A 26,796-nucleotide genomic window follows, 5' to 3' on the forward strand; every position below is an offset into this window, starting at 1 on the left:
AGGACAAGAGAAAGGGAAAAGCTTGAATGGAAGGAAAGAAGGAGGAAGTTGGGACATGAGAAGCACCAATTAACCCAGTTGAACAGGACTGTGTATTTTGCTGTTGTGAACTATTCCAGGAAACTAATGGTAAATCTGTCCTTCAATTATTTAGCTTATACAGTAGCTTCTTCATAATTTAAAGTTTTTAGACATGTCACAGAGCAAATGAGAATGGAAATAGCTGCTGTGTAATATAATGATACTGATCTGTAATGATCTTTAGGAAAACCCAGTGGCTTTTGTTGAGTTTATATTATGGTGCTCACTCAAGCCTTTTGTGGTCCCTGTGAGTGGTGGCGCAACCATCTGGTGTATTAACTACTCCTCTCAGTTTTGCATCATCTGAAAAATTGCTGACTATGCACTCTGTACCATCACTGGGTCACTAATGATGACGTTAAGCGGTACCGGCCCCACAGTCCACCCTTGGGGCACTCCAGTAGTGACTGATCTCCAGCTGGACTTTGTGTTACTGATCATAACCTCTTGAGACTGGCATTCAGCCAGTTATCAGTCCACCTCGTTGTCTGTTTGTCTAGTCCAGCCCCTCTATTCAAAGCAGGGTCAGCTAGACACGTTGCCAAGGATGGAGACTCCACAGCCTCAGGAAGGCAACAATTCCAGCATTTGTCCATGCTCGCTGTGGATATTTTTTTTCCTTATGTTTTAATGGGATTCCCTATGTTTCAAATTCTGTCCACTGCACAATATTGAGAAGTCTCTTGGTCTGTCTTATGCACTTCCCCCATCAGGTGTTTATACACATTGATAAGAACCCGCCTAAGCAAGGCTAAACAATCTCAGTTCTCTCAATCTCTTCTCATATGACAGGTGCTCCAATCCCTTAATTATCTTAGTGACTCTTCGAGCACTTTGTACGATAAAATCATAAACAGAGGGAGAAAATTATGTGGTAGATTGGCAGTTACTTTTTACTCTTTATTGTCAATATTTGCATCTTGTCTGATTAATGTTACTGTATTCTGTGGCTTCGAAGAAAAGACACTTATCAAAGAAGTAGGGATATTCATCATCTTTTGTCTATGCTAAATAAATTACTTGCAGTATTCTTGTAAGTGGTTACAAGTTTATTATTGTTTGGGCACTGAGTACCAGTGGCTCCTGTTCCATCAGTGCCAGTGGTTTGCAAAATAACCTCAATGTGAGAGGTCATGTTCATGGTGAGGATGTTTGCTCTAAAATTAGTAATATTGACCTAGTTACTAAGTAAAAATTATGTTTCTAGATATTTGGACAGGTGGTCCTAAACTTCAGACAAACTACGGAGCTACTTTTTTGTTCATGAAAAAAGTGCCCATATGTAATCTATCTACAGGAAAACAGGATACTTTCTATTTCTCTTCTCTATAACAATCTTTGTTATGCATTTTTGTTAGCACCACATTTAATTGTACCAAAAATTGTAGTTTTCAGGAGTATTATTGAGTCTGTACTAAAATTAACTAGTTGGTCCTTATTGAATGAGGGACACAAACATAAAATAGGATTATTAGGAAGCAGTTTCAATACCTCAGCTTGAGGGTTTTGAACTGTTCTTGCATTTTTTTACACTATTTGCTGCTATTTTTTTTTTTTTTAAAGGGACAGGATTGGGAATTGCTTCACTGGTACAAATGTGGAGACCAACAGATGCAATGAAGAAATTTGTACAATACATTAAAAATATATCGGATAAAAGTGTGAATTGGCAGTCTGTATTTGAAGGTATCTCTTTTTGATGTATTTTGTAACAATAGTTTCTCTCATGATTTTGGTAAGTAGCTGCTTAGTGGAAGACATAGCCGCGAAATACATATTTTAGTTCCTGACTGATGGAAGGTTATGATGGCACCAATGTTTCTGGCAAGTTTAAAAGACATGAGGATAAAACACTAGACAGCATTGCAGATTTCTTAGCAGGAAAATTTAAATCTCCTTAATTTTATTCCTACTGAGCTGTGTCAATGAAGGTCTTGTATTTAAATGTGAATTATTAAATAGACAGCATGATGATGATAGGAGCAGGCTATGTGTTATATGTATCAACAAGTTCTCATAAGCCAAATACCTTGTCAAAAATTCATATTCCCATCTATGCATTTGTGAAAAAGGGAAATAATTTTAAGAGCATTATGCCTTTTATTCTTAAAACCCTACCAAGGATATGAGATTAGGGAATGGAGTGAGATTTGACATTTAAATTGGTAGGTGAAACCTTCTAGCTTTAAGCGTCTAGAACCTAAACTTATCACGGTGCTGGAGAAAATAGTCACACCTAAAAAACCTCAGCAAACTGCATACAGGTTGTAGTAACGTGGAAAGGTCAGATATTGTATGACATCTTTAGCGTAGTTTATAATCTACTTTAGAAAAACATTCTTGAAATGTATTTAACAGGCAGTACAGCTCATTACCAACTGTGAAAAATTTAGAAAGTGAAAAGATTTGGGGGGTTGTGTTTTTTTAAAATGTATTGCTACTGTTAAAAGAGAAAAAAAAAAGGCAGCTGGCAACCTCAAGCTGAGGTATTATAGCTGAGATAAATCTCATCTCTTAGAATCTCTTAGTGTTCAGTGTGACTATAGGATTTGGAACTCTTGCAATGCAGGTTAGAAATAGCAGTGAGGCATGAAACAATAGTAAAGAATGATGTATGCTCTCTATTCATTTTATACACCTTTGTAAAATATAGGGAGGTGACACATACATATGTACACTGCTGCATGGACTTACATACTAAGCTTGATGCAAGTGAAGTCACCCACTTTAATGAGCTGAACTGTAGACTTGCTTGGACTATGGGCATAGATAGTGACACAGGAATGGTAGTGTTTATAGAATCAGGGCCTGAATACGAAATATAAACATAGTTCATTTGCCATTTAAGTATAGATACCCCTGCAGGAGAACGTAGTGATTTTGGCAAGAATGTGATTCTTGCTAAGTGACAGCTTTTTGAAGAGGAACTAAAGATCTGTTTTTCTAAATATAAAGCAAGAATCTTAATAGAATGATCCAGTTTGAGCATTTGTCAGACCTTTTCAGTAAGTGCCATTAGATATTTAAGGATCAAACCAAACATTATTTTGTTTTATTCAAACAACTGCGTCTCTGGAAGGACTTCGCCTGTACCAGTGTGCTTAAGAACTGATTTCTTAATTTCTGACTCAAAAGCATGTAATCTCCTGAAGCATTACCTGCATTTCTTACCATCTTTTTCTTCCTACAGAATTTTATAGCAAAGTAGATCGTGATCCTGTCTAGTTGATGAGACTGGACAATTTAGTAATGTGAGAATGAACTTCTACAGACAGCACAGCTTTTTAAAAGCACAATTGTGTATATTCTTTGTATTCTGGGAGGGGCTCGGCCCTGCTCTGTCCAGAGCCTAAAGAGTCTAAACTGCCATAGCCCACCCAGCTAAGAGCCACATGCTCTCATTAGCACTATACTGAACCCAGACTTCCAAGCATTGCAAAAAGGAAGCTCGAGATGCGGGGATGGTAAACATATTCTCACAGCTTTTGGTTGATTTTGGGCTCAATCTGATTAAATGCACAACGATGTAGAATATGCTGTTTACATGCAGGCGGAGTCTGAAGGCCATGATTTTGTAACTGCAAAAAAAATTGAAACATTTTTTTGCATACTTGAGAATTGTTTTATACATCTTTTCTTTGGAAAACTCAGTGATGATAATGTCAGACACAGGCACCACTTATGCAGACTTTTCTGATTTACTGCAGTCATGGGACTAAAGTTGGGAAACCAGCACTGTCAACTTCCTAAGCTAATGTGACTGCAGAACTGGCATATGATGCCAAGTTATGGGCTGAGGAATGATTGTTCACTTGAGAATAGCTTCTGGCTAGAATCCTGAGCTTGTCGCTCCTAAAAACTGGCGTGTTCAAATGAAGAATCAATTAAAAGTATCAGTTTTGCTTAATCTTTTTCCATTAGTATATTGGATAAAAATTATTAATATTTCAAGATAATGCTTTCAGTAAAATGTTATTTGGAGTGACTCTCATTTGTTAATGTGAACTGTTACAAATGTCCAAAATACGTAAAGAACTTATATTTTTGCTTATTCTTAGGGAAAGGTGGAGCTAATGTCTTTTATCTAACTCAGTAGGCCAAAGCCAGCTATGACTGTAGTCATATGATTGGATGGACTGTATCATATGGAGCACATTGCTGCAGAGTTTGACTCTATATACATGCAAAATTGCTGTCAAAAAAGATCGTATTGAGGATGTGAAGCTAAGGTTGGAGTATCTTGGTCTGCCCCCTATTTTCTCTAAATGTATTCAGAAAAAACATTCTCTATCTATTTTAAAAGTTAAAAATGAAATTCGCAAGTATCTGTATTAGGTTTCCTCCAATGAAGCCTGCTCTTTTGATTGGCAGACAAAGTGATGGTTCCCATGAATGAGAGCCTTCCCATGCAGTTCAAATGAAATGGGAATCCACCCAGCATTGTGTTATTAAGTTAAAGGTTTTATTCTTGAGAGAGCTAGAAACAGAACTCCTGTTGAAAATTGATTGAAGTAGGGTAGGTAACTCCCTAAGACATTGTGAATGTCATTAATTTGGTTGCTACTTTTCTATTTCCTTTCAGTCCTCTTTGTTTGCCGGTTCTGCCGCCATAACGGCATGAGTAGATTTCATGAGGATTGCTTTTGCTGAGCTTATTGGAGTTTTAAATTTGTTTTGACTTAAGATCTAGTAGCAAGTCTTGTTTTTAATTTGCAGTGCAAGTTGATTGCATAATTGTGAAGCTGTTTGACATGTGTGATACAATTTGATTTGCATTCCTGCCAGTTTTCAAGTGTAAGAAACAAAATCTGTTAGTAACAATTTTAGCGGGAGTCATTGGAGGGTTCTTGCAGTTTGTTTTCCATTTCACAGAGATTGAAAGATGGCACTCTGATAAAACTATTTGAACACTTCACATTACTGTTCAGCTGAGCTGTATATGTTATATAAGTGGCTTTGATATTTTCAGGGGGGAAAAGAGTGAAAAAAATTATAATCTATTATATATATTTCTGTATATTATATATAGAAAAATACAGTATATAATGGACAAAGCAATATAATGCTGACAGAAACAAGTGCAGGGTCCTACACCTGGGTTGGGGCAACCCCTGATATCAATACAGGCTGGGGATGAAGGGGTTGAGAGCAGGCCTGCTGAGGAGGATTTGGGGGTATCGGTGGATGAAAAGCTGGACATAAGCCAACAATGTGCGCTTGCAGCCCAGAAGGCCAACCGCATCCTGGGCTGCATCAAAAGAAGCGTGGCCAGCAGGTCGAGGGAGGTGATTCTGCCCCTTTACTCCACTCTGGTAGGACCTCACATGGAGTACTGCATCCAGCTTTCGAGCCCTCAGCACAGGAAAGACATGGACCTGTTGGAAGGAGTCCAGAAGGAAGGCCACGAAGATGATCAGAGGGCTGGAGCACCTCTCCTGTGAGGACAGGCTGAGAGAGCTGGGGTTGTTCAGCCTGGAGAAGGGAAGGCTCTGGGGAGACTTTATTGTGGCCTTTCTGTACTTAAAGGGGGCCTACAGGAAAGATGGGGACAAACCTTTTTGCAGGGCCTGTTGCAATAGGACAAGGGCAATGGCTTTAAGCTAAAAGAAGCAAGATTTAGACTAAATCTAAGGAATTTTTTAGAATGAGAGTGGTGAAAAACTGGAACGGGTTGCCTAGAGAGGTGGTAGGTGCCCCGTCCCTGGAAACATTCAAGGTCAGGTTGGATGGGGCTCTGAGCAACCTGATCTAGTGGGAGATGTCCCTGGTCATTGCAGGGGGGTTGGACTAGGTGACCTTTAAACGTCCCTTTCAACACAAATTATTTTATGGTTCTCTGACTTTTTCCCTGGAAGGATACATGCATAGAGTTGACAAAGTGTTTACTGCACGACCAACAGGTCCTGGAAATCTATGGAGGAGACATAGATTGCAGACAGCAGCTATATTTAGGCTGGCCTGTACCTGTTGCACCACTGGAGTTTTTCTGATAATGTGGCTCTGATTGTCGCTGATTGATTTATTTTTTTCCATTGTGCAGTAGCAGGGAGACTTGAAATAGCATTAATTCCCAAGTAGATTTTCTCTGGAAAAGCCACAGAATAAGCAGGTGATACTATTGTAGAGAGCAGAGTAAAAAGAAACTGAACTGGCAGAAGCATATAATCAGATAGCAATACAGGTAGTTAAGAAGTATTAGAGAATATGGAATAATAGAAATGGCAACACAGGTGTGATTTCCATGAGTTCAGAGACAGTCTAACAAACTATGCAGTGGAAGTGAAATAACTGGTCAGAGGCTAAAAAGGTAATTCTGAAGATGCAAGATCTTTCTGGTGCATGGAGAGCATCTGATTTAGAACCAAGATGGGTTGTTTCAAGTTATGCGTCTTCTTTAAGCTGTTACCAAAATGTGTGACCGTTACTTGCTCTAAATTGCTATAAATTTATATAAAACATAGGACTGTGAAAGACTACTTTGGTCATTCTCTGTGGTTGCCCACAATTGCAGGCAACTGTGAAATAATGCCTACTCCATTTCAGCTTACAGAACATACTACGAACCACAAAATGTTTATTTCAATACCCTATAAAAGACTGAAAGCGGTGTAGTACAGGAGACTGAAGTGCGTGGAAACTGCAGTGTGCTGCAAGACAAAACGAGGAGAGGCTGAGGATACCACCAGTATTTTGGTTGTCTACAGATCCTAACTCCACCGCAGATCATTGTTTTGAAACCAAGCACACTGGAAAATGGAGTCACAGAAGCCTCTCAATCGCACATCTTCTATACTTCCTGCTGCGCATCGCTCCCTGTGAACAATCTCTGATGGTTCACAGGAAAACACCTCTTAGCCGTGTCACCACAAAGCAATTACATACAAAGAAAAGAAAAAAAATTATTGTGTCACAATGCAAGCCTCTATACCATAATGAAGAATTTTCGCCTTTGAAGCCAAATGTCAATTAGGTCATTCTCACATGAAGAATCGGCTTGGCTATATGGCAGCTTACTGTAGCTAAAAAAAACCCAACAAAACACAGTTCTCACAGCTGGACACTAGAGTAACAGAATAGAGAATTTGGTCACTAATATTTTAGAAGTTTCTCCCACTTTCTTTAGGAAGTTTCTGGAGATGTTTGCGTCTGATGCATACAATCATACCTATTAAAACTATTCTTCAAAAGAAAAATACAAAATAGTGACAAAATAATCAAGGCAACACAAGGAAAATACCTTGTGCCCATTGTACTTAATTCTTAAATCTACAGCTGCATTCAGATGAATAGTTTGAATTCTGCTGTGATAGATTAGTGTTAGTATTTTTAAATTTGCAATACCCCTAAAGATTGTAACCACAGTTCTTAACGCTGTTATTCACAGGGAGGTACATCAAGCTGATCACAAGATCCTCCCTCAGTGTGTTTAATGGTCAGCTGATAATCTGTTCAGAACCAGGTATTTTTTCACTTCAACCTCTGCATAACAAGGCGCTAAAGTTAAATTGTCTCCTCCATGCTAGTGACAATCTCTAGTCAATTTTATTTCACAGTTGTGATTTTTTTTTCTCTTCAGTGGCAAGCTCCCTCTTCCACTGTTATGGCCTTGTTCCTTACTTGTTTTCTGTGTTTCTCTGGCTGGGAAAAGGCAGTGTGTGCTATGGCTGATCAGTGTTTTAGTGTGCCAAGGAAATGTTTAACAATAGAGATCTGCTCATCTGTCCCGTGGTAGAGTCACTAATTTGAGTCCCTCTCCTTTACTAGCAGCCAATTCTTATAAAACCTGTAGGAAGTTACTTTGCGATTTTTCTTATTTTTAAAAAATTGCTTGAAATTAGTTCAACAAAGTCGGAAGAGTTTGTGACACAATTTTACCTTACCCTTGAAATGTATCTTGAATGCGTTTGTCTTGCTTACTTATTCATCAATGGCATAATAATACAGAAGTTAGCATTTTGCAACCTGTTTTTTTTTTTTATTTTAGATTATAAAAGAAAAGTAAGCATAAAGAAAGAAATACTATATATATCCCAGAAGTGCTATTATGTGCTAATATACAGCATCTTATATAGAGCTCAGTAGGGATGAAGAAAAGCCCCCACAGTAGAAACGCAAAATCTTATTGCTGATTATTTTCATGAATAAGAGATGGGAATAAGAACAGCCTAATTCCTATTGTTTCCTATCAAATCAAAGACAGTTTTCACACTGAGCATAGTAATATTGTTTATACAATAAACAATGTTACTACTCTTTGCCTAAAAAGCAAAGAAATATGATGCATGATCCCAAGATAATGGCACAGACAATGATAATGACAGTAAGAGTTGAGTTTACGTGCTGCTAGTAAATAATTCATATCTATGGAAAATGCACAAGATGAAGCAAGGAAAATTCCAACTGGACCTAAGGGAAAAAATCCACAATGAGAATTGCCAAGGCTTGAAACCTGTTGTCCAGAGAGGCTGTAGAGTTGCCGTCCTTGGATATATTCAGACTTTATTTAGATAAAGCCCTTAGCAGTCTGATTTAACTTTAACGTTAATTTGACCTGCTTTGAGCAGAAGCATCAGACTAGATAGTGTTCAAAGGTCCCACCAACCCAGTTAGTGTGTGGTTCTATTCTAGATACTGTTTTAGTGGACGGGGAATTTAACACTGGAAATAAAAGATCCAAAAGTGGTTATATTTGGTCTGTATTTCATACCAGAGTAAATATGCAGTAACTTCAAGTAAGTTGCCACCAGTTTGAGGGAGGTGATCTTCCTCTCTGTTTGGCACTGACGAGGCAACATCTGGAGCGCTGTGTCCAGTTCTGGGCTTCTCAGTACAGGAAAGATACGAAACAAGTCCAACACAGGGCCACAAAGATGATTAAGGGTATGGACCATCATTTATATGAGGAGAGGCTGAGAGTACAAGGACTGTTCAGCTTGGAGAAGAGAAGGTTTGGTGGGATCTTATCAGCAGGTATAAATTCTGTGAAGTTTTCAGGATTCTAAAAGTCATAAAACGGCATTTCCATCAGATGTCTAGAGATTCAGTATTCAGCGAAGGTGAATGCTGTGGCTTCCATCTAAGTATCATTCAGATTGCTCCACAATGTCTACTAAGAAAAGCAGGGATTATTTTTTTTTCATTATTTTCCCAGTCCAGATGTGTCCCAGTAATTCTTCCATCAACAAAACACAAGTAACTCTTAGGATAACTGGAGGGTAATTGGAGACTTGCCTAGAAACAGACTCCGGTGTAGCTCCATAGGGATGTAAGGTCGTACTCATGTGGACCTACTTGCAGAATTAGAATTTTTCATTCATTTCAAATGTTACTGAGAACTTAGATGAACAGTGTTTGTTTTCTCTCTGGAATTTACTTGAGAACAGACGTTGGTATTTTTCAAAAACCTTGGAACTGCATTAATGAGTAAAATTAATGAAATGCTTGCAGTTCACAAGTTCTTATGTGTCCTGGCTGTTCCTTTAAAAAGATCCATTTTATTTGTATTAAAAGTAAATAATTACTGTGTTTCACATTAGGATGATCCAGTAGTTCTTCAAGAATTTCAACCAACTACTTCTCTACTTTGATAATGCTTAGAAAGCAGTCTTTATTTTCAACGTGTCAGATAAGCTCATATATGTAAAAAGAACTTTAGGTTTTTTAAAGTAAGTACTGTGTTAGAGGACATTCTGAGAATTGCTGAGTACTCTGGACACTCTGTGAGCTGCAGTCGATACGAAAGTCAGAAGTTTGAGAAGCAGGGAAAAAATGAGAGCAGCTGTATTTTCATCACTGAGTTGAGGGCTATAATCACCCTCTCTCTAATAACATGTTTGCTGTTGCTAATACATGACATACAGTTTATTTTGTTAATTCTGTTTTTCTCATAATATGAAGATGACCGAGTTGTTTGATTCAAATACTATTCCTCTGTTACCTTTTAACTGCTATAAGTAGTTCAAAATGCTCACATCACTTATATGGGGCTATATTGGGCCCATATGGGACCTGTATGGGCCTTGGAGCTTGGCTGCCAGGTGCGCAGCTGCTATTGTGTAAATAAACCTATTGTATGCAGTGCTAGGAGTTAACTAACTTTGAAATTATAATTAATTCATAAGCATTTATTAACATAATTTGCTTTCAGGATTTTTGTTATACTACTTTCCTCTGATAATGAAATGAGAGCTGCTTCTGCACTGCTTCTCGTGTGTTCTTTACGTTGTGGTCTTCAAAGGTGCCGAATGCCTCAACTTTCATCCTGTTCAGTGAGAGTTAAGAGCGCTCAGCGTCTCATAAATACAGCTTGCTACCAGCAGGAGCGAGCAGAGATGAGGCCAGAATTTGTCATGTACGCTGTCACTTACCCAGTAGCCCTTCAAAGAGGGTCTTCAGTATGGCTGGTGGGAATCTATACCAGTTGTGTGTGTTTGCAGGTATCACAACTGCTGTGCAATTATTACTGTATGGGCTTCACATAAATGATATAACTCTCTGTTTTTAATGTCCTTGAATAGAACATTGTGTATCCATTATTGTGTAAACATGAGCCTAGCTGATAAATTTGTTTAGAATTTTTTATTTTTCCCAGTAGGGACATGTGATAAACTATGCTTTGAAATCTCACTTAGAATACAGTTTATTTTTAAAACAAATTTTACCAGACACAGTAATTTTGAAACAGGCAGGAGAGCATCAGCAGTTGCTGGATTGAAATGCATGTATGTAAGTTTAATAACGGTGTATCATGCTTAGTCCACATTCAAGCAGGGCCACTCTCATGCTCATTCTGAAAAATGTCAACTTCTGCTAAACTGACAGAATGTGACTACTAATTAAAATATTCCCATGAGATATATATAGTGTATGCTTTATGGTATAATAATGCAAGCAATGCTTAACAATAGAAGCCCAAAACCATCAAAACACAACTTTTTGTTAAATTATAACACACACTACTTCAAAAGTTTTTTAGCTTTATAAACTTTTGTTCGTGTTGTAGACAGGTAATCTCATACAAGATGAACATTTTATCAGAAAAAAATATGCACATTCTGTTGAATTACCCTATGTCAGGTTTATCATGCCTTCGCCACTGCACTGTAACTTTAATTGTAACAGTTTTCATGCGCCTGACTCAGTCTGACAATTGACTTGATGTAAACGGAGATCTACTGGAGGGTAAATATTCCAGAAGTAGGAATGGATGGCAGGAGCAGGCCTCAGTTATTAAAGGCTTCTGCTGTTGTAGCCCATACCCAAGGATGAAGGGGAGACTGCACTGGAGGGGCAATGCAAAATGAGTGTTTATTTCAAATACAGAATGGAAAAGCAAAGACCTAGCACAGTCACAGATAACGGGATGGTATTGCAGCTGAAACAGGCAATGCCTTCTTATATTCTTGTTATTATTGTTAAAAAGAATATAGAAGACATTTTCTAGAAATAGTGCAATTGAAAAATACCATTAGGGTGGCTTTAGTTTTCTGGATGATTTCCGGGTAATACGGTGCATTTTTGTGAACAGGGGAGCAAAAAGCAGATGCATTGAATCACGGAGACAGCTTTCACTCGTGTCATCCTTCTCCGGCTAGTTGGTCCCTGTTAGAGGGAAGCACCCGTGTAACGTGTATAACTCTTTACCGGATTCGGGCCTAACTTAGTTCGGTGGTTCAGTATTTCCTCTGAGGGACAGAAACCCGGGTTTAAGTTTCACCCTTCCTCGGGCAGAAGCTGGATTTAAGTAGACGGCGTTAGGGCCGAAGCGGGGGAGCGTCCTGCCGCCGGCTGCGCTGCGGCCGACCCTGCGCTTACCTGCGTCCGGCAGCGCCTCCGTCCCGCTCCGCTCCCGCCTGCCCTTCGCCTCACCGCCCCCGGTCCCCTCCGCCCGCCCCGGGGCTCCCGCCAGCTCCCGCCCCGGAGCGGTGCTGCGGGCCCCGGCGCAGCGGGGCTCGGCCGGGGAGCAGCGCCTGCGCGCCCGTCCCGCCCGCCCTGGGACCGGCGGCGGCAGCCGGGCGGGGAGGGAAGGAGGGAGGGCTCGGAGGGGGCGGGAGAGCGCACGCCGTTTCCCTTTCTCTTTCGCTGGGCGGCCGCCCGCCCGAGGCCGCGCCAGGTACAGCGGGGGGCCGAGGAGGGGTGGGGGGCGCCGCAGGTGCGGGGAGGAGGGACGGGAGTCGGGCGAGCGGAGGGAAGAGCTCGGTCGCCGCCGAGCCGCACCGCCCGCCGCCCTTCCCCTGCCCCGCCGGCCGGGGCGGCGGGGGAGGGCTCCTCGCCGCGGGGGCCCGCCGAGGCCTGCGGACCGCGGGGCGCCCGCCGGGGCTGGCCGACGGCCCCCGCACCTGTCACCGCGGCGCCCGGCGACTTGTCCCGCCGGCGGCCGGAGCCTGGCGGGGGCCGGGGCGCTCCCTCGGAGCTCGGCTGCCGAGCGGCAGGCGCGCAGCTGCTGCGGAGTAAATAGTAACCCCGGTGTCCCTGCCAAGTTCATGGCGACACTTGTCCTCCGGGGCTTCGTCACCGGTTCCGTGCCACCAGGCTCACGCACCTCTCTCTTTCCACGTGTGTTACAGGTAGGAAAATGACTCGCCTGGCCCAGGAGCAGGAGTTACGAGCCATGTCCCTGTGAGTCCTCCAGAATTAAGAGCAAATGCCTGGAGAAGTCCAGTTGCACAGAGCAGCGCCGCAGCTCTTGTGAACAGCAGGCATCGACGCCTTTCAGACTTGTTCCTCTGGCACCAAGCACTCTGCCAGCATTTCCTACCCCACGAATGGCTACACAGAGGAAGCACTTAGTGAAAGATTTCAATCCTCATATCACCTGCTATATCTGTAAAGGCTATCTCATCAAGCCGACTACAGTAACGGAGTGCCTCCATACCTGTAAGTAGTGCTTTACAAAATATCCCTCCTTTGTAAGTGATACTTCCTTGAAGTATTATGTGTTTAACATGATCTGTGTGTTGGTTTTTGTTTACTTCTTGAAGTGTTGTATGAAATGCTATGCAGTTTCTAGTGGGGTTTCCTAGACTCTGGTCTGCCATTTGGGTCATCTTGAGAACGTGCCAACTCTGCTTAATGCCTTGCAGAGTAAAAGTACCTCATTTCTTTCCCCCAAGCTAGTGGTGATTGTGCTGGCTCTAGCACCAAACATATCACTGCGGCCGGCTGATCTCAAGGAAGATCGTTAGGTCGGGTGTGGTCTTTTGATAATATAACTGTGCTTTTGAAACTTAAGCCAATGTATCTTCTGGCAGTGTGCATGATAGATACACCAGTTTGGTTAGTACTGGCTCACATGTCTCTGTAATGTGTTGGTGGCACAATGCATAGAAATACTTGAAAGTTGGCAAAATATTTATTTAGGGAGTAGATGTCTTTGAATGAAACTGACTCAGGAAGAAGTATTCAGGTCTTATGTCTTATGATCCTAATACTTCTGAAACATTTGTTGGTACGAATTGCATTAAGTGTATGAACGGTCCTGTCAAACTCAGTTGTCTTACTTCCATAAGCTAAGTTACTTACAAGTTTGAATTTTTTACTTTTATTCCTGAATAGAAGATGGTTTGCTTGGACCTTCTGGAGAATTTGGCGTCTTTCCAAATAAAATTTGAATTTTTCTGAAAGAAGAGTAAAGGGAACTATATGGTTTTTTGGTAGATTTCTCATTTTTAAACCTTTAATAAATATTAGTTAAAAGCCTTGTCTTAGCATTTCCTGTCACTTCTGCACGGTGGTGTTCTTGCAGTTGTTACTGTCTTCACTGTTAATTTTTACATTATGGTGTTGCGTCCCTAGTATATCAGGCACATAGAGAACTAAAGTATATCACTCCTTTATGTTGTTCATAGTGCAAAGATAATATTTTTTACCATTATAATAATATTCTTTTTAGTTTATTTTTTGAGAAAAAATAGTGTTGAACTGACTTTTTCCAAGTCTAATATCAGCGAAGGATTGTAACCTGTTTTGTGGTGATATTCTTCTGGTTTGAGTTACTTGGTAAAGGAATTTAAGTTCAGGAGGAGAGAAGTTAAGCAAAGTGTCCTTATAGGAACTTGAAATAAAAAGGAGGGAGAGGGGTATATGAGCTGTTATTATCTTTCCTTAAAAAGAAAATGGAAAAATTCCAGCATTAGTTAATTTTTTTTAATTGTTGAAGTTCAGTGAACGGCAACTTTTAAAAGGTTGGGGTGAAGAGAAAAAAGCGGCATCAGAAATCAGCTCAGACTTAGAAAAAAAATGTTTTTATTATGGTCTTTTTCTGTTTAGATAATTTATTTGTTTATTTACTTTTGCTCCCATTGCAAAACAATAATGGCAGAAGGCGCGTTTTTTTCTCAGCAGCATCTGTTTCTTTTGTTCACTTGTAGATTGTGAGCTCTTCACTGAGAGAGCTCCGTTACTGCCTAGTCCCCAGATGAGTGCACATGAATTTTACTGAGCTGCCATATAGTTGCACAGGTCTCCTTACAGAAAAGCTGCCACGTGTTTGGGTCATTAAGTAGAACTGCAGGAAAGAAGGTGGTGTTTCTTTAAAGCAAAGTTTAGTTGTCAAAATACAAAGCTTATAATGGTGGAAAGGAAAATGAAAAACTTCAAGTGGTGATATGGAAGTTATATGTCTGTAGAGGAAAAGGTGATCTGTATGAGGGAGAATTCAGGGGAAGATACTCTGACTGATTATTTTATGCTTTGGCTTTTAGAAGATATTTAAACTTTTGTTTGTTTGTTTGTTTAAGTACAGATACGGTTCTTCAGTCATATCCAAATAGTTACTGCAAAATACAATGATTTTATCTGCCCTTTGGTATTTGTCTTATACTACTAATTGTCGTAATTCAAAACAGTGTTGTATAAATGATCAAAATCTGCAGATATTAATAGTTTAAGAAGTAGCATAAATTCATTAGATACTTGGAGTGCAATGTATACTCTGGAGTAGATGAAAAGCATATATTCACATAGATGTTCTCCAGTGATCATAGAGGAACTAATGTGATCAGTAGTGCTAACCAAATCAGTTAGCCGTTAATTCACGTCTTCTGTGTTGCTGAAAAATGTTAAGTAGTAAAGTTCTGCTCTGAGAAATCTGTGCCTTTTTAATAAGAGATGGTTTTGATGACGTTTTTGGAAATGGTGAATAGACAACTCCACCATTTACTGGGAAGCATAAGTGCAACTTGGGCATCAGCAGTAAAAACTTTCCTGTCTCTGTTGGGAACGCAATGCTTGTACTACTGCAAAATAGTTAATTATATTGCAAATTCGGTACTTTGTTTCTTTTTTGCTACTTGCAAAAGACTGGGTTTGTCTTCTGGACTGAGACTTTTTTTCTAGTCTGTTACACAGTTGTGAAGGATCTTTAAGAACTACTGGTTGAAGCAGGCTAAATGTGAGCTAAAGGGTACGTCCCATCATCTGTCTCCTGAGTCACTCTGTATAGGACAGTGTGCGCTTGCAAAACTTGGAAAATAGACTTTCTACAGGAACATTCTTTAGTGTCCTAAAAATTTTCAGACTGTTTACACAATCGTAGAAGTGTTGGTTGGAAGGGACATCTGGAGGTTGTCTAGGCCAAACCATGCACAAGGCAGGTTAGTTGCCAACACTACTCCAGGACAAGCCATGGCTCTGTATAGTTGAGTTATGAATTTCCAAACGTGGAGTCTCCACAGTCTCTCAATAACCATTTCCAGTGCTACACTATTTATCTAGTCAAGAAGTTTTTCTGAGTGTCCTACCAGACAACAACTGGTGACCATTGCTCCTTGTTATAGTATTTGCCACTACCAAGAAGAGCTGGTCTCCATCACTCCTGTAACTGCTGTTCAAGTGGTATAGGCTGTTATTAGATCATCTGCTAGCCTCAACCATGATTCGTTTTTGCTAAATCGATATTGCCTATTCCTGATTACGTTTTTGTCCCTCACATAGTTGGAAATTAATTCCAAGGGACATGACATCACCTGCCATCATTCCAGGGAGCTAGAGGAGACTGTTGGCTATAGTTACTTGGGTCATCCTTCCCATCTTTCTTAAAGGTGGGCATAACACACTACCCTTCTCCAGTAATCAGGCACCTCCTATAATCACCATGATTGTGGTGATAAGCTTTCAGCTTAGTGAATCTTACCTGGCCTGTAGATTTGAATACATCCAGCTTTTCTCAGTAGTCCCAAACCTGCTGGTCATCCTTCTCTTTCCCAAATCATGTGCATGGAGATCAGGCTCTTCCTGTGAAAACCAAGGCAAAAAAAAATATTGAGGACTTCAAACCTTTCTACATAATCCATTCCTAAGTTGTTTCCCTCATTCATTAACAGACCCACATTTTGTCTGAACTTCCTTCAGCTACTAACCTACTTGCAGAATCCCTTTATGTCCCTCATCAGTTTTAGCTATAGCTGGGCTTTGGACTTCCTAATTTTGTCCCTAAGTGCCAGAGCAATGACTTTATATCCTGTTCTTTCCCATCCTTGTTTCCACTTCTAATACGCTCTGTTTTTGCAAGTTAATTGGAAGCTTGTGCACTAAGCAGTTCTTCTGACAAAATTCCCTGTACAATGGGCTGTTTAGCTCTTGAGGTCTAAATAAATTTTCCTTAAAAATAAAAACCCAACAGCCAGCTTTCCTAAATACCTTTCTTTCTAATGATACCTTCCTTGGGAAATCTGACTGGCAGTTGCTTAAACAAGCTAAGGTGCCACCTCCTGAAGTTCAGAATCCTAACTCTGCTGTTTAACTTTGTATTCTTCCTTGAGATCCTGAACTCGGTCATCCTGTGGTCACTGCAAGGCAAGCTGCCATCTGCAGCTCTATTCATCACCAGTTTTCCCTGTTTATGGCTAGCAGATCAAGTGGTGCATTACTTCTAGTTGCTCTCTCTATTATTTGCCTCAGGAAACTGTCAACCAGTGCAGTTTCTGAACTTTCAGAAATGTCCTTCCATGCAGGAAACTGACCAAAGATGTAATTTTCAATATCAAACCAATAATCTTGCAACCAGACTATTTTTCAGATTTTGCTAAAAACTTGTGCTCTCACCAAGAGATCCCAAAAGAACTTTACTGAAGCAAAATTTCCCACCCTTAGACAGGCAAGCCGAGCCTCCTGCAGAAGCTTCAGTCAATGGCATGTAGCAGGTCTGTCTTATTTTGAAATAGATTTTAACCCAAAAAGCCTTTCTCGATCATCATGTACTGAAATTCTCTCTCTCTTTTAACAGAAGGGAATCCAGTCTGACTGTGTCTGGTAATTGTAATTAACAGTGGAGTAGTCTCACATGTATAGTTTCTGAGAATGGTGGTGAAGTATATTAAAGTTTTCTGTCCTGTTTTTATGCAGACGCTTTTCCTAAAAGTAAGTGCTTTTGAAGCAGGTTTAAGGTAGTTAATTAAATACTTCATTAAACATACCAAATGACTTGTTATTTCTCTGTGCTATCACTGAGATGGGTTTGATGTTCCACTAGCTGTGTGTATCCTCTGCCCCTCCTTTGCTCACTGGATCAGAGAGTGATTAACTTTGAGAGAGGAGATTCTTGGAAGAATTCAGAGGATGAGTTCGGACAAAGAATTTGTCCCACAATTCACTAATTGAACTTTCTCTTGTAGAATATTTTGTTTAAAAAATGCAATATGAGGTTTTATTTAGGTACCTTGTTAATCAGCATTTAAAAAATAACCTAGGAAGAGTCTTCTCATTGAACAATATATGTGTAGATATGCATAAGATATGTAGGGTTTTTTTGTTTGCATAAGATGACATACAGCACAGTCCTGACACTTGTATCTGTATTTTTCAGCTGATTACAAATTAGTGAAAGAATGTGTGAACCAGAGATCTCTGTATTGGAAAGCGTAGCATCGTGTGGTATGTTACAGTTGCCAGCCAATTAGCATATGTCACACAAGTACTTTTATCAGCTGTATGAAATCATCTTATTTGAGTCTAACTTCAATTGTGGCTCATCTGAAATGTCAGAGTACAACCGTGAAATTCAGGTCCTCGTTTCACTGGCACGTGTAGCCCATACCTCAGTATTCTGCAAACTGTGTACATTTTGGTTAAGCTGTTTTCTTTTGCCTGTTGCCACACCGTGACCTACAGTAAAGCAAGTGAAACCATGTCATTTTGTTAATCTGTACTGGAAACATTAAAGGTTCTGGATTTCTGTTTGGTTTTTTTCCCCCTAGGGTGGTGAATTAAATATATCTGTAATTTAATTGTGTTTAAAGATTCCCTTTTCCCTTACCCTTTTAACCCAGTACTTAGACTTCATCCCAGTGTCCGAGACTTCAAAGTGATAAACTCTGAAAAATGTTCAGTGTTTTATATTGAGACTAACAGAGGATGATTATACCTATCATATCTGAAAACACTGGTTGATGATCCTACTCCTACTAGGAGTGTCACATATCAGTTCATTGTTCTTGAGTGCTAGAATTTATGTGTATTTTTCACTTTTTCATTGCTATCGGTACATCACATTTAGTTTTGACAGGCAAATCCTCATAGCACCATAGCTTTAAATGAGAAAAAGCAGAAGTTGTTTTAGGTTACTACGGTATTGGTTTCCAGTTTCAGGGGGAGTTTCGTGATATAAGGTGACCTCATGATTTAAGTTGGCTGCACACAGACTTGATCCAGATCTGTATGTTGTTTGGGGTAGGGAATACATGCATATAGGACTGGCTTAAGATTCTTGGTTCCTTATGGTGTTTTGTCTCTATATATTCTACTCAAAGACCTCTGTTACACTGGAGATTAATCTTTTCATTAATCATTAGTCACTTTCTTGGACCACTCAAAAAAAATGTATAAAGAGAGCACATAAATATATTCAGACTGAGGAATTCAGTTCCTTTCCATAGATTGATTTATATTATAAATATTTCTTCAAGTTACGTTATTGTGGATCTTAGCAGGCTTTATGTTTAGCAGTGCTTAGTGTTTGGGAGGTTTTGGGGAGTCAGTCATCTGACTTTAAATAAGTGTGTTAGTTATCTATCCTCTGGCATAGAGTTCTTCTGAACAGTAATAATTTCAAATTTCTTCTAGGTGTAAATGAAAGCCATAGCTCAGATAGGTCCTATTTGTCTCTAATTTGGAAAACAAACAAAAAGCCTAGCAAAGCCAAGTTTAAAATGTCTTTGTAAGACAAACCAATGAGTCCTTTTCAAAGCATTCAGGTCAGTGTCATCTCATCACAGACTTTGAGAACTTCTGTGATGTGAATGGGACAGAGATCCTAAGAGCAAGTGAAGGGAATTAAATTCTCTTCAAAGGGTTTCAGACATAGCTTTCTTAAAACACAGGGAAATGCTTCCTGGAGGAGGCTAGTACTAATTGCGTACAGAAAAAAAGAAATCACTCTGGTGTTGATATGAACTCGCTGGTAATCCTTTTGAAGAATTTTTGTGCTAATCCTCTTAGAGTCTCCATTGCTAAAAAATTTCCAAATAAGAGGAGGTTAGGGCTTAGCCTTATCAGTTCCAAAATTAATATTGACCAATACCAGTTACACTTAATGCCATTTTTTCCATTTTTTTTTTTTTTTTTATTCTTTATCAATCATTTAAAATTGGTGTCAGGTTAGAAAGACTGACTCCACAGACATGCTGCTGTTTCTACTGGACAGGAGGCTTACAAAAAAAAAATAAAATTAAAGACCAACCCCTTCCTTTATTGTAGGAGTTAGCAGAAGAGGAACTCCATCTCACTTGCAGTTCTACAGTGAAAAAGAGTTATCCCTCAACTCAGTTTCTGTGAGGTCAAGTCAGAAAAGGTCTAGAGTCAACCAAGCCCTTACGTTACTTACCTCAGCGACTTTCAGCTGAATTGCCATGTGGCCGTTACTGACGACTGTGTTAGACTTCACGATTTCATCATCATACCAGCTTCTCAGGCTTCCCCCCCCACCCCACCCACACATGCTTTAAATGGAGGTTCTCCAGCTAATGGAATTTCTGCGATAGCAGGGTGATTCTTAACCTTGTGGTTCTCATCAGTATTGTCATCACCCGCCACTAATCTGTACGCTTTTTCCTGACAAAAGCAGTGTATTATCTCCACCTTTAGCACAATATAGATACCAGGATTATGAAATATCAGGTGCTGCAGTTGAAGAGCTTAATTGATAGTAGCATATTTCACAGATTCCTTGAGAAGCTTGAGCAGAATGTGGTTATTTTCATTCTCATTGAAATCATCCAAAAAGTGCTTATTCTAGGACTCTTGTTTCAGACTTTTATTATATCTGACATCAGATTTAGTAGGTTAATCCTACTTAGTCCTTTGGTGTACTTCACACAGACATAGTAGCTCTACATTTAATTGCTTTGATGCTCTCTACTTCAATAATATGGAAGAACCATGCCCAAAAAATGCCCTGATTTTTTTTGGATAAATGGGAAGAAGACAGCTCCATTAATGAATGGAGAAAATGTGATTTTTGACAATGTTACCTACTTCTATTCATGGCAATATTTCCTTTTCTAGACAATCTTCTTTCTAAAAATCTGTGGGCTGCTTAACTAAATTTAGATGCAGTTTAGCCACTAATATTTTTATTTTTTTTTACAGAGATTACAATATGTATTACTATCAATTAAAGAGCCATGTTCATCATGGTTTTGTTTCACCTTGTCTTCTGTTTTGATTTTCCTGTCATGTGTTCAGAGTAGGACCTTTTTATGATTGGCTCAATTTTCACTTCTCAAGAAGAGTAAGATAAACGAATGACGTGGTACCGGCATGGCCTATTTCAGAAAGAAAAGCTCCCTTCATCCTACCTTTCTCATGAACACCGTATCAGAATTTCATATTCATTAGTGTTATTGTCTGTTGGTTTTTTCAATTCAAATGACCTGGCAAGCTTGTGATTTAGCTGGAGCCACATCTTATTTTATTTTGAACAATCTTCAGGACTACTGATAGTATCAAAAAAGTAAAGGTTCAGTAATGAGAGTTTTTGAGAATGTTACACTATGTTATTTGGCCAGCTAATTGAATTCCGTCTGTGCACTTGAATGGTGTTGGTGGCTGCCTGCAAGTAATTCAGGTCTGGACACCTGCAGTGTTTGTATTTGTTCCTTAGTACATGTTTTTACAGAGCATTGTGTCTTATGGCGATGCCTGTTCAAAAAGTGTAACTTTGGGAAAGTGATGCTGCTTCTTCATCTGTGACTCTGAGAACCGCTTGTGACACTTCCTGACCTCAGGTACAGGTACTGGAGGGAGGGCTTTTTGTTTGCTACGTGGTACTATACAACAGCCCTTCCTCTCCAGGGCTGTGTGCCCGAAATGAGGGTACGTTCTGCTACCTTTGAAGGTGCTGGAAGTTGTGCTTAGAATCAGGGTATTTGTTTAAAGGGAGCACTGCAGAGCGGATCATGACAGCTTTTCATGAGCAATGTCATGTTCTTATCTATTTATGCTAAAATCTTACAAAACCTAAACCATTTTAAGGTAAGGTGCAAAAAAAAATTAATTGTGATATCCAAGGCAAACAACACGGTTAAAAATCTCTATAATAGATGTAGGTGAAGAAATGAAAAAATCCCACATCTATTTAACCTTGACATAGCTAGTTGAAATCAGAAAGCTCTAACCTTTATCCACCTAGTGCATTAATTTAAGAAAAGAGAACAGCAATTCTCAGAGAGGTGATTTTTGTATATATTTTATTATCTGTGCCTCTTCCCAATTATATCATTGTGCGTATGTGGGTGGGTTTTGATTAGTGAAGCAACTGAACTATGCTTTCTGTTGCTCCCTGTGCTGCTTGTATTTCAGGTGGGTGACAGAAGGAAAGATAGTTCAGATAGTTCTGGGAGCTGGGATGGCAGAGGATCTACTGATCAGCTGGAGTTCCACCTTGTGATGTTTGCTCCTGGGTTGAGCGTGTGGAGACACTACATCTTAAGAAAAGCTTTGAGCTGAGAATCTTCATCTCTTTTCAATTTCAAGGATAAACTTCTGTTATTTTCAGTTCTAGAGGAGATTCTCAGTCGTATTAATGAAGAGAGATTATAGAACTCTCAACTACATGTCTTTTAAAAATTATTGGGACTTGTGCTTTAATTTAAGCATGTTCTTAAAAGCTTTGTTGGGCGTCCATGTGGGGATGAAATTCTCTGTATTCTCTAAGTGTAGTAGCAATACGTTGTAGGAGTACGAGTTACAAAAAGTGAAGAAATGTTGTAGGTACAGAACATCACATTTGCTGCCTTCTTACCCTGTAGAAGTGTTAGGGAATGCATGTGCAAAAATCAATTAAGTCTAGTAATTTAACAAATTATAAAAGAACTGTGATATAGGAAGAGTTCTGTGATTACAGGTTCTTGCATCTGTGTGCCAGTGCTAAATACCTCACAACCTGAGGATAAGAAAAAATCCACTTGTATCCTAAGGGCTGAATGGTGCTGTCATCAGTGGTCTCAGCTCTGCTTTGGAGTCCCCATGTGCAGAGGACAGCTGTAGGCTTGCCTGGCAGGACTCGTGGGCTTCCTGAGCGCATGTCACCAGATCATTGGAAATCTGCCCTGCATCCAGCACTGCTGGAGCCGTTTAGTGTAGCCAGAGTGCTCTGAAGTCAGACTGAAAGGGGAAAGTTCATTGGCATTTCAGCCACAGCTATGAAGTTAACGTCTAGGTTAGTGTTTTAAAGCAGTTGGAAAAAAACAGCTATATGGAGGTTTAATGTGTGTACATTATCAGCATCGGTTGATTTGTAGGAACTCTTCTGAGCATACTAAAGCAAAGATAAATGCAGATTTCACTTGTTAGGTGACATTTGTTAAAGGAATTTCAAGATTCCTTAAAGATTGTCATATAATTAGGATTTACCAGCTTGTTTTAGAGGTACTCTTAGTTCTTTAGGTAATTGATGAAAGAAATCACAGTGTTTCAGCAGAAAGCGTATTGCAGTCCATTTATTTTTTCAGTCCATTTACTGATGAATTTGCAGTTCTCATTTCAGTTTAGGTGAAGTAATAATAAACAGGGGATAGAGTTTATCTCCATCCAGAATGTTGTAACGCAGTAATAATAGCAGGCATATTTGTTCTCATCAGCTTGGGTTCCATTTTCTTATTAATGGCAGTAAAATTTACAGTCTGCAATTAATCATTTAGAAGCAACAGTAGTGTAACACCTTGTTTAGTTTAATTTCAGTTTATTGGATTTTAAATTCACATGGTTGTTGTTTTGGGCTTGTTTATACTTGCCATGGCGATGATCCTGATTTTTCATTGTAAGATTCAAGTATTAAATGTTTACTATAGGTTCTGTCGTTGCTTTTGAAGGTGCCATGTCAAAAGGGAAACAGCCACTTTGAACCTGCGTACAATTTCTGTGAACTTTTCTCTTACAACAAGTATTTACACTAGTATTTTCAGTTGCCAGCAACAGTATTGGAAAGAAAATAATGTGCCTAAATCATTTTCAGATTCTCTGAAGTGATGATTGACTCTGCTGGGCTATTGCTCCCCAACATGCGCTTTTGCAGAACCTGCTCTTTACGTGTGCGACATAGTATGAGTTTTGCATTTTATGATGCTGGGAGAATTATAAGTAGTAAAAATACTGCATGGTTTAAAGCAGTGCTTGTCTAACCTGTTCTGCTGAACTCGGTGCTGCTGAACTGGGGAACAAGAATTGGGTAAGATGCATTGTAATTATTTGCTTTAAAATAATACTCTTTTATCTTTGCATGTAGTTAGCTGGTATCATTAGGTCGTGTTCATACAATACTATTTAGTTCTTGGTCTAAGTTGTTTTTTTTCTCATTTTTTTTCTCTATCTTTTTTTTTTTTTGTCCTTCAGTTTGTAAGACTTGTATCGTTCAACACTTTGAAGACAGCAATGACTGTCCCAGGTGTGGCAACCAAGTGCATGAGACCAATCCACTAGAAATGTTAAGGTAAGATGACATTGCACAGCATTTGCTGTAATGTAAGAACAAAAAAATATTATAAAAATAATTCTTAATATCTTTATCCTGAAAAGGAATTTTTTTTTTTGCTTATTTGTATAATATATCGAGTGCCCTTGGCTATAGATTCTGACAATTTTTTGTCTCACAGTAAATTGGAAATTGAGTTTTATCAGATATAATAAAAGGAGAAAAGATAAGGAAAAACACAGCAGGGTTGGGTATATCGTACAAATTAAAACAAGTATTTTAGTGCCTCTATTAAAGAAATGAAGCACATATCTTTTATTCATTACATGAAATGAAGTTCTAGACTTTCTTTTTTTAAACTATTTAGGGCATTCCAAACCGTATGCAACTTTTTTTTTTCTTTTTAAAGCAATGTAGAAAATGAATCATGCAAATAACCGAATGTTTTCCAAGGGGTAGATGTACCAATCTGAATTGAAATCTGCTGTCAGATTAAAGAAAAGATGCTCATGAAAGTTTTGACGTTGAAAATGCCCTTTCTGGAGAGTTTACATTTTTTATATCACAATAACACATCTTTATTTAAACAATTATTTTTCTTGAAATTCTGGATTCTCTTTTAGTGATGTTATGTTGAAACAAAGGTGATAGCCATCCTACAAGTATAGTACAGAGAAATCAAGAAATGTCATCGTAAGTGGAAGAACTTTTCCTAAAATGATGAAGCCACTCCCTGCCCTCCCGACACTCCCTCCACCTTCTCCCGCCCCACCCCAACAGTATTATGAGTTTGGAATTATAATTTAGGAAAAAGTATTCTTACATCAATTTTAAAATAAGTATTTACATTTGGAATTTACTAGGGTTGGTATTATTTCCAAATTCCATTGTGTTTGCTACAATTTGTCATGTTTTGCTTTGCTTCTTATTACTGATGTGTGTGTGCAGAGCCATTCCCACACTTCAGTGATGCACCAAGAGAGGATAGGTGAGAGGAACTAAATTCAGCAACTCTAAAGGGAGTCGTTAGCTTAAGGCTTTATCATCTGAATGGTTTTGGAAGGGTAGGACTAAAAGGGCTTATGTAGATGGTTACCATAAGTATTTTTCTGATCTGTCAGTGTCTGAGGCACTGTGTCAACCATCATAGGAGATGCTATATAGAGTGCATAAGGCTACTAATAACCATTTTAGAAATATTTCTTTTATTCTGACAGGACCATTTCATAGGAGCTGTAAAAAGCATTCTCTGAAACATCTAGTAGATGTTTAGTAAAATAATAATATGCCTTAAACAGAAAATGATAGAAGGGTGAGAAAAGTTGAGACCACAAGCCAGAAATGTGGGAAGAGCTATTTTCTCTGTGATTATTTCCTGAAACTCCTTTTAGAGTCTTTGGGTTTATTTGCCAACAAACTGCATATAACTAGTAGTTTACTGGTTGTATTTTATGAAACATTTGCTAAACTAATAATCAGAAGAGCACATGAGCTGTGTAATTATCTTTTTTGGATGTTGCCTGCATAACTTAATACATGTCTTGTACTCTGACTGCAGAGGGACCGGCCCCATCATTGCTCAAGAATGCAAGTCATTTTCTGAGGAATGGCGTTGAACACTCTAGATAGTATTTTTAACTGAGATCTTTGAGATAAACTTTATAAACTCCATTCTGAATAACTTCATTGAATCATAGAATCATTTAGGTTGAAAAAGACTTTTAAGATTATCAAGTCCAACCATTAACTTCATATCTATGTGAGGTTTTTAGATGTATCTTTTAGTTGGCAGCACTTATAGTTTGTTGAAACTGTAAGCCTAAGTCTGAAATTCAACTTTGAGCTCTAAAATGAAAATCCAGGAGGAGTGTTAAATTCTAGAATTCCCTTTCTTGATTTAGCAGAATTCTGTATCAGCAATATCCGGTTGGGTCTGCGTGGGTTATACTATGAAGGCAGGCTTCTCTTTTTCTTGGTGGCATGTTTCTTTGGATGCAAGTTTTCCTGAGTGATATTCTTCATTTGCTTCGCTTCAGATAACTAGCAATTATCAGAGAGTAGCTTTGATCTTATAACTCATTTAATATTATAGAAGAGGTGAAAAAAGAGACTATGCGAAGCTGACATAAATCCTTGGTTCTTCTTTCTGTATGTTCTGTTTCGGAGGTTGGAAGGTGTTGGGGGTGGAAAGAGGTGTGTCTAAAATATGAATGTTCTGGTTTCAGCTTTAACAGGAAGTATCATATTAAATGACTGAGACCAACTTTGGAGTTATAGCAAGTAGTTTCACTTTGGAATGAGTTTGATGCAAGTCATAGAAGTTCAGATCTTCATTACAGAGTGTTCATAGGCATGGATAGTAGGAACACTGTAAGATGCATCTCAAATTGAGAATCTTACCTAAATTTTTTCCCTGCGGTTTAAGTTTAGTTTCCCTTTACTTAAAGATCAGATAAGTGGGGGTTTCTTCTGCATTTTTAAAAGTACTAATTAGTATTTATGCTTCATAAGGACAAAATATCTCTTTTTGCTTAGTTTTTGAAAGAAAATAAAGTCATTGACTAAAGCATGAAGCCAGTTCTTGCTGCTGGCATCGTAAATTTGCTAAATAGACTGGTTTTCTTGCTATGTTGGCATTACCAATGACTTTTCTTTTGGGCAGTTGAAGATGAATTAGAAAGTGCTAAGTGGGAATTTTCAAAAATAAATGTAGAAAAACCAGCATGTGTTATACCATCCTCAGGAACGGTTACTGGGGTTTTGAGTTAAGGTAGTAATGTTCTCCTTTGAAGTCTTCATCTGTTTTCTAT

The 26,796-nt window shown here is 39.0% G+C and overlaps 1 protein-coding gene across 4 annotated transcripts in view; it reads left to right on the plus strand.

The window, feature by feature from the left end:
• Window positions 1-26,796, plus strand: part of PCGF5 (polycomb group ring finger 5) — a 63,338-nt gene that overhangs the window by 21,957 nt on the left and 14,585 nt on the right. For 2 of the 4 annotated variants that reach the window (XM_074590538.1, XM_074590541.1), the window contains exons 1-3: window positions 12,035-12,193; window positions 12,648-12,957; window positions 23,908-24,004. In XM_074590538.1, the coding sequence (XP_074446639.1) occupies window positions 12,846-12,957; window positions 23,908-24,004 (209 nt within the window). In that variant the 5' untranslated portion in view covers window positions 12,035-12,193; window positions 12,648-12,845. Of the gene's footprint in view, window positions 1-12,034; window positions 12,194-12,647; window positions 12,958-23,907; window positions 24,005-26,796 lie in introns of those variants that run through there. The other 2 variants (XM_074590539.1, XM_074590540.1) reach the window with 1 other exon arrangement.

Source organism: Larus michahellis, chromosome 6 (genome assembly GCF_964199755.1).
Source record: "Larus michahellis chromosome 6, bLarMic1.1, whole genome shotgun sequence".
NCBI lineage: Eukaryota > Metazoa > Chordata > Aves > Charadriiformes > Laridae > Larus > Larus michahellis.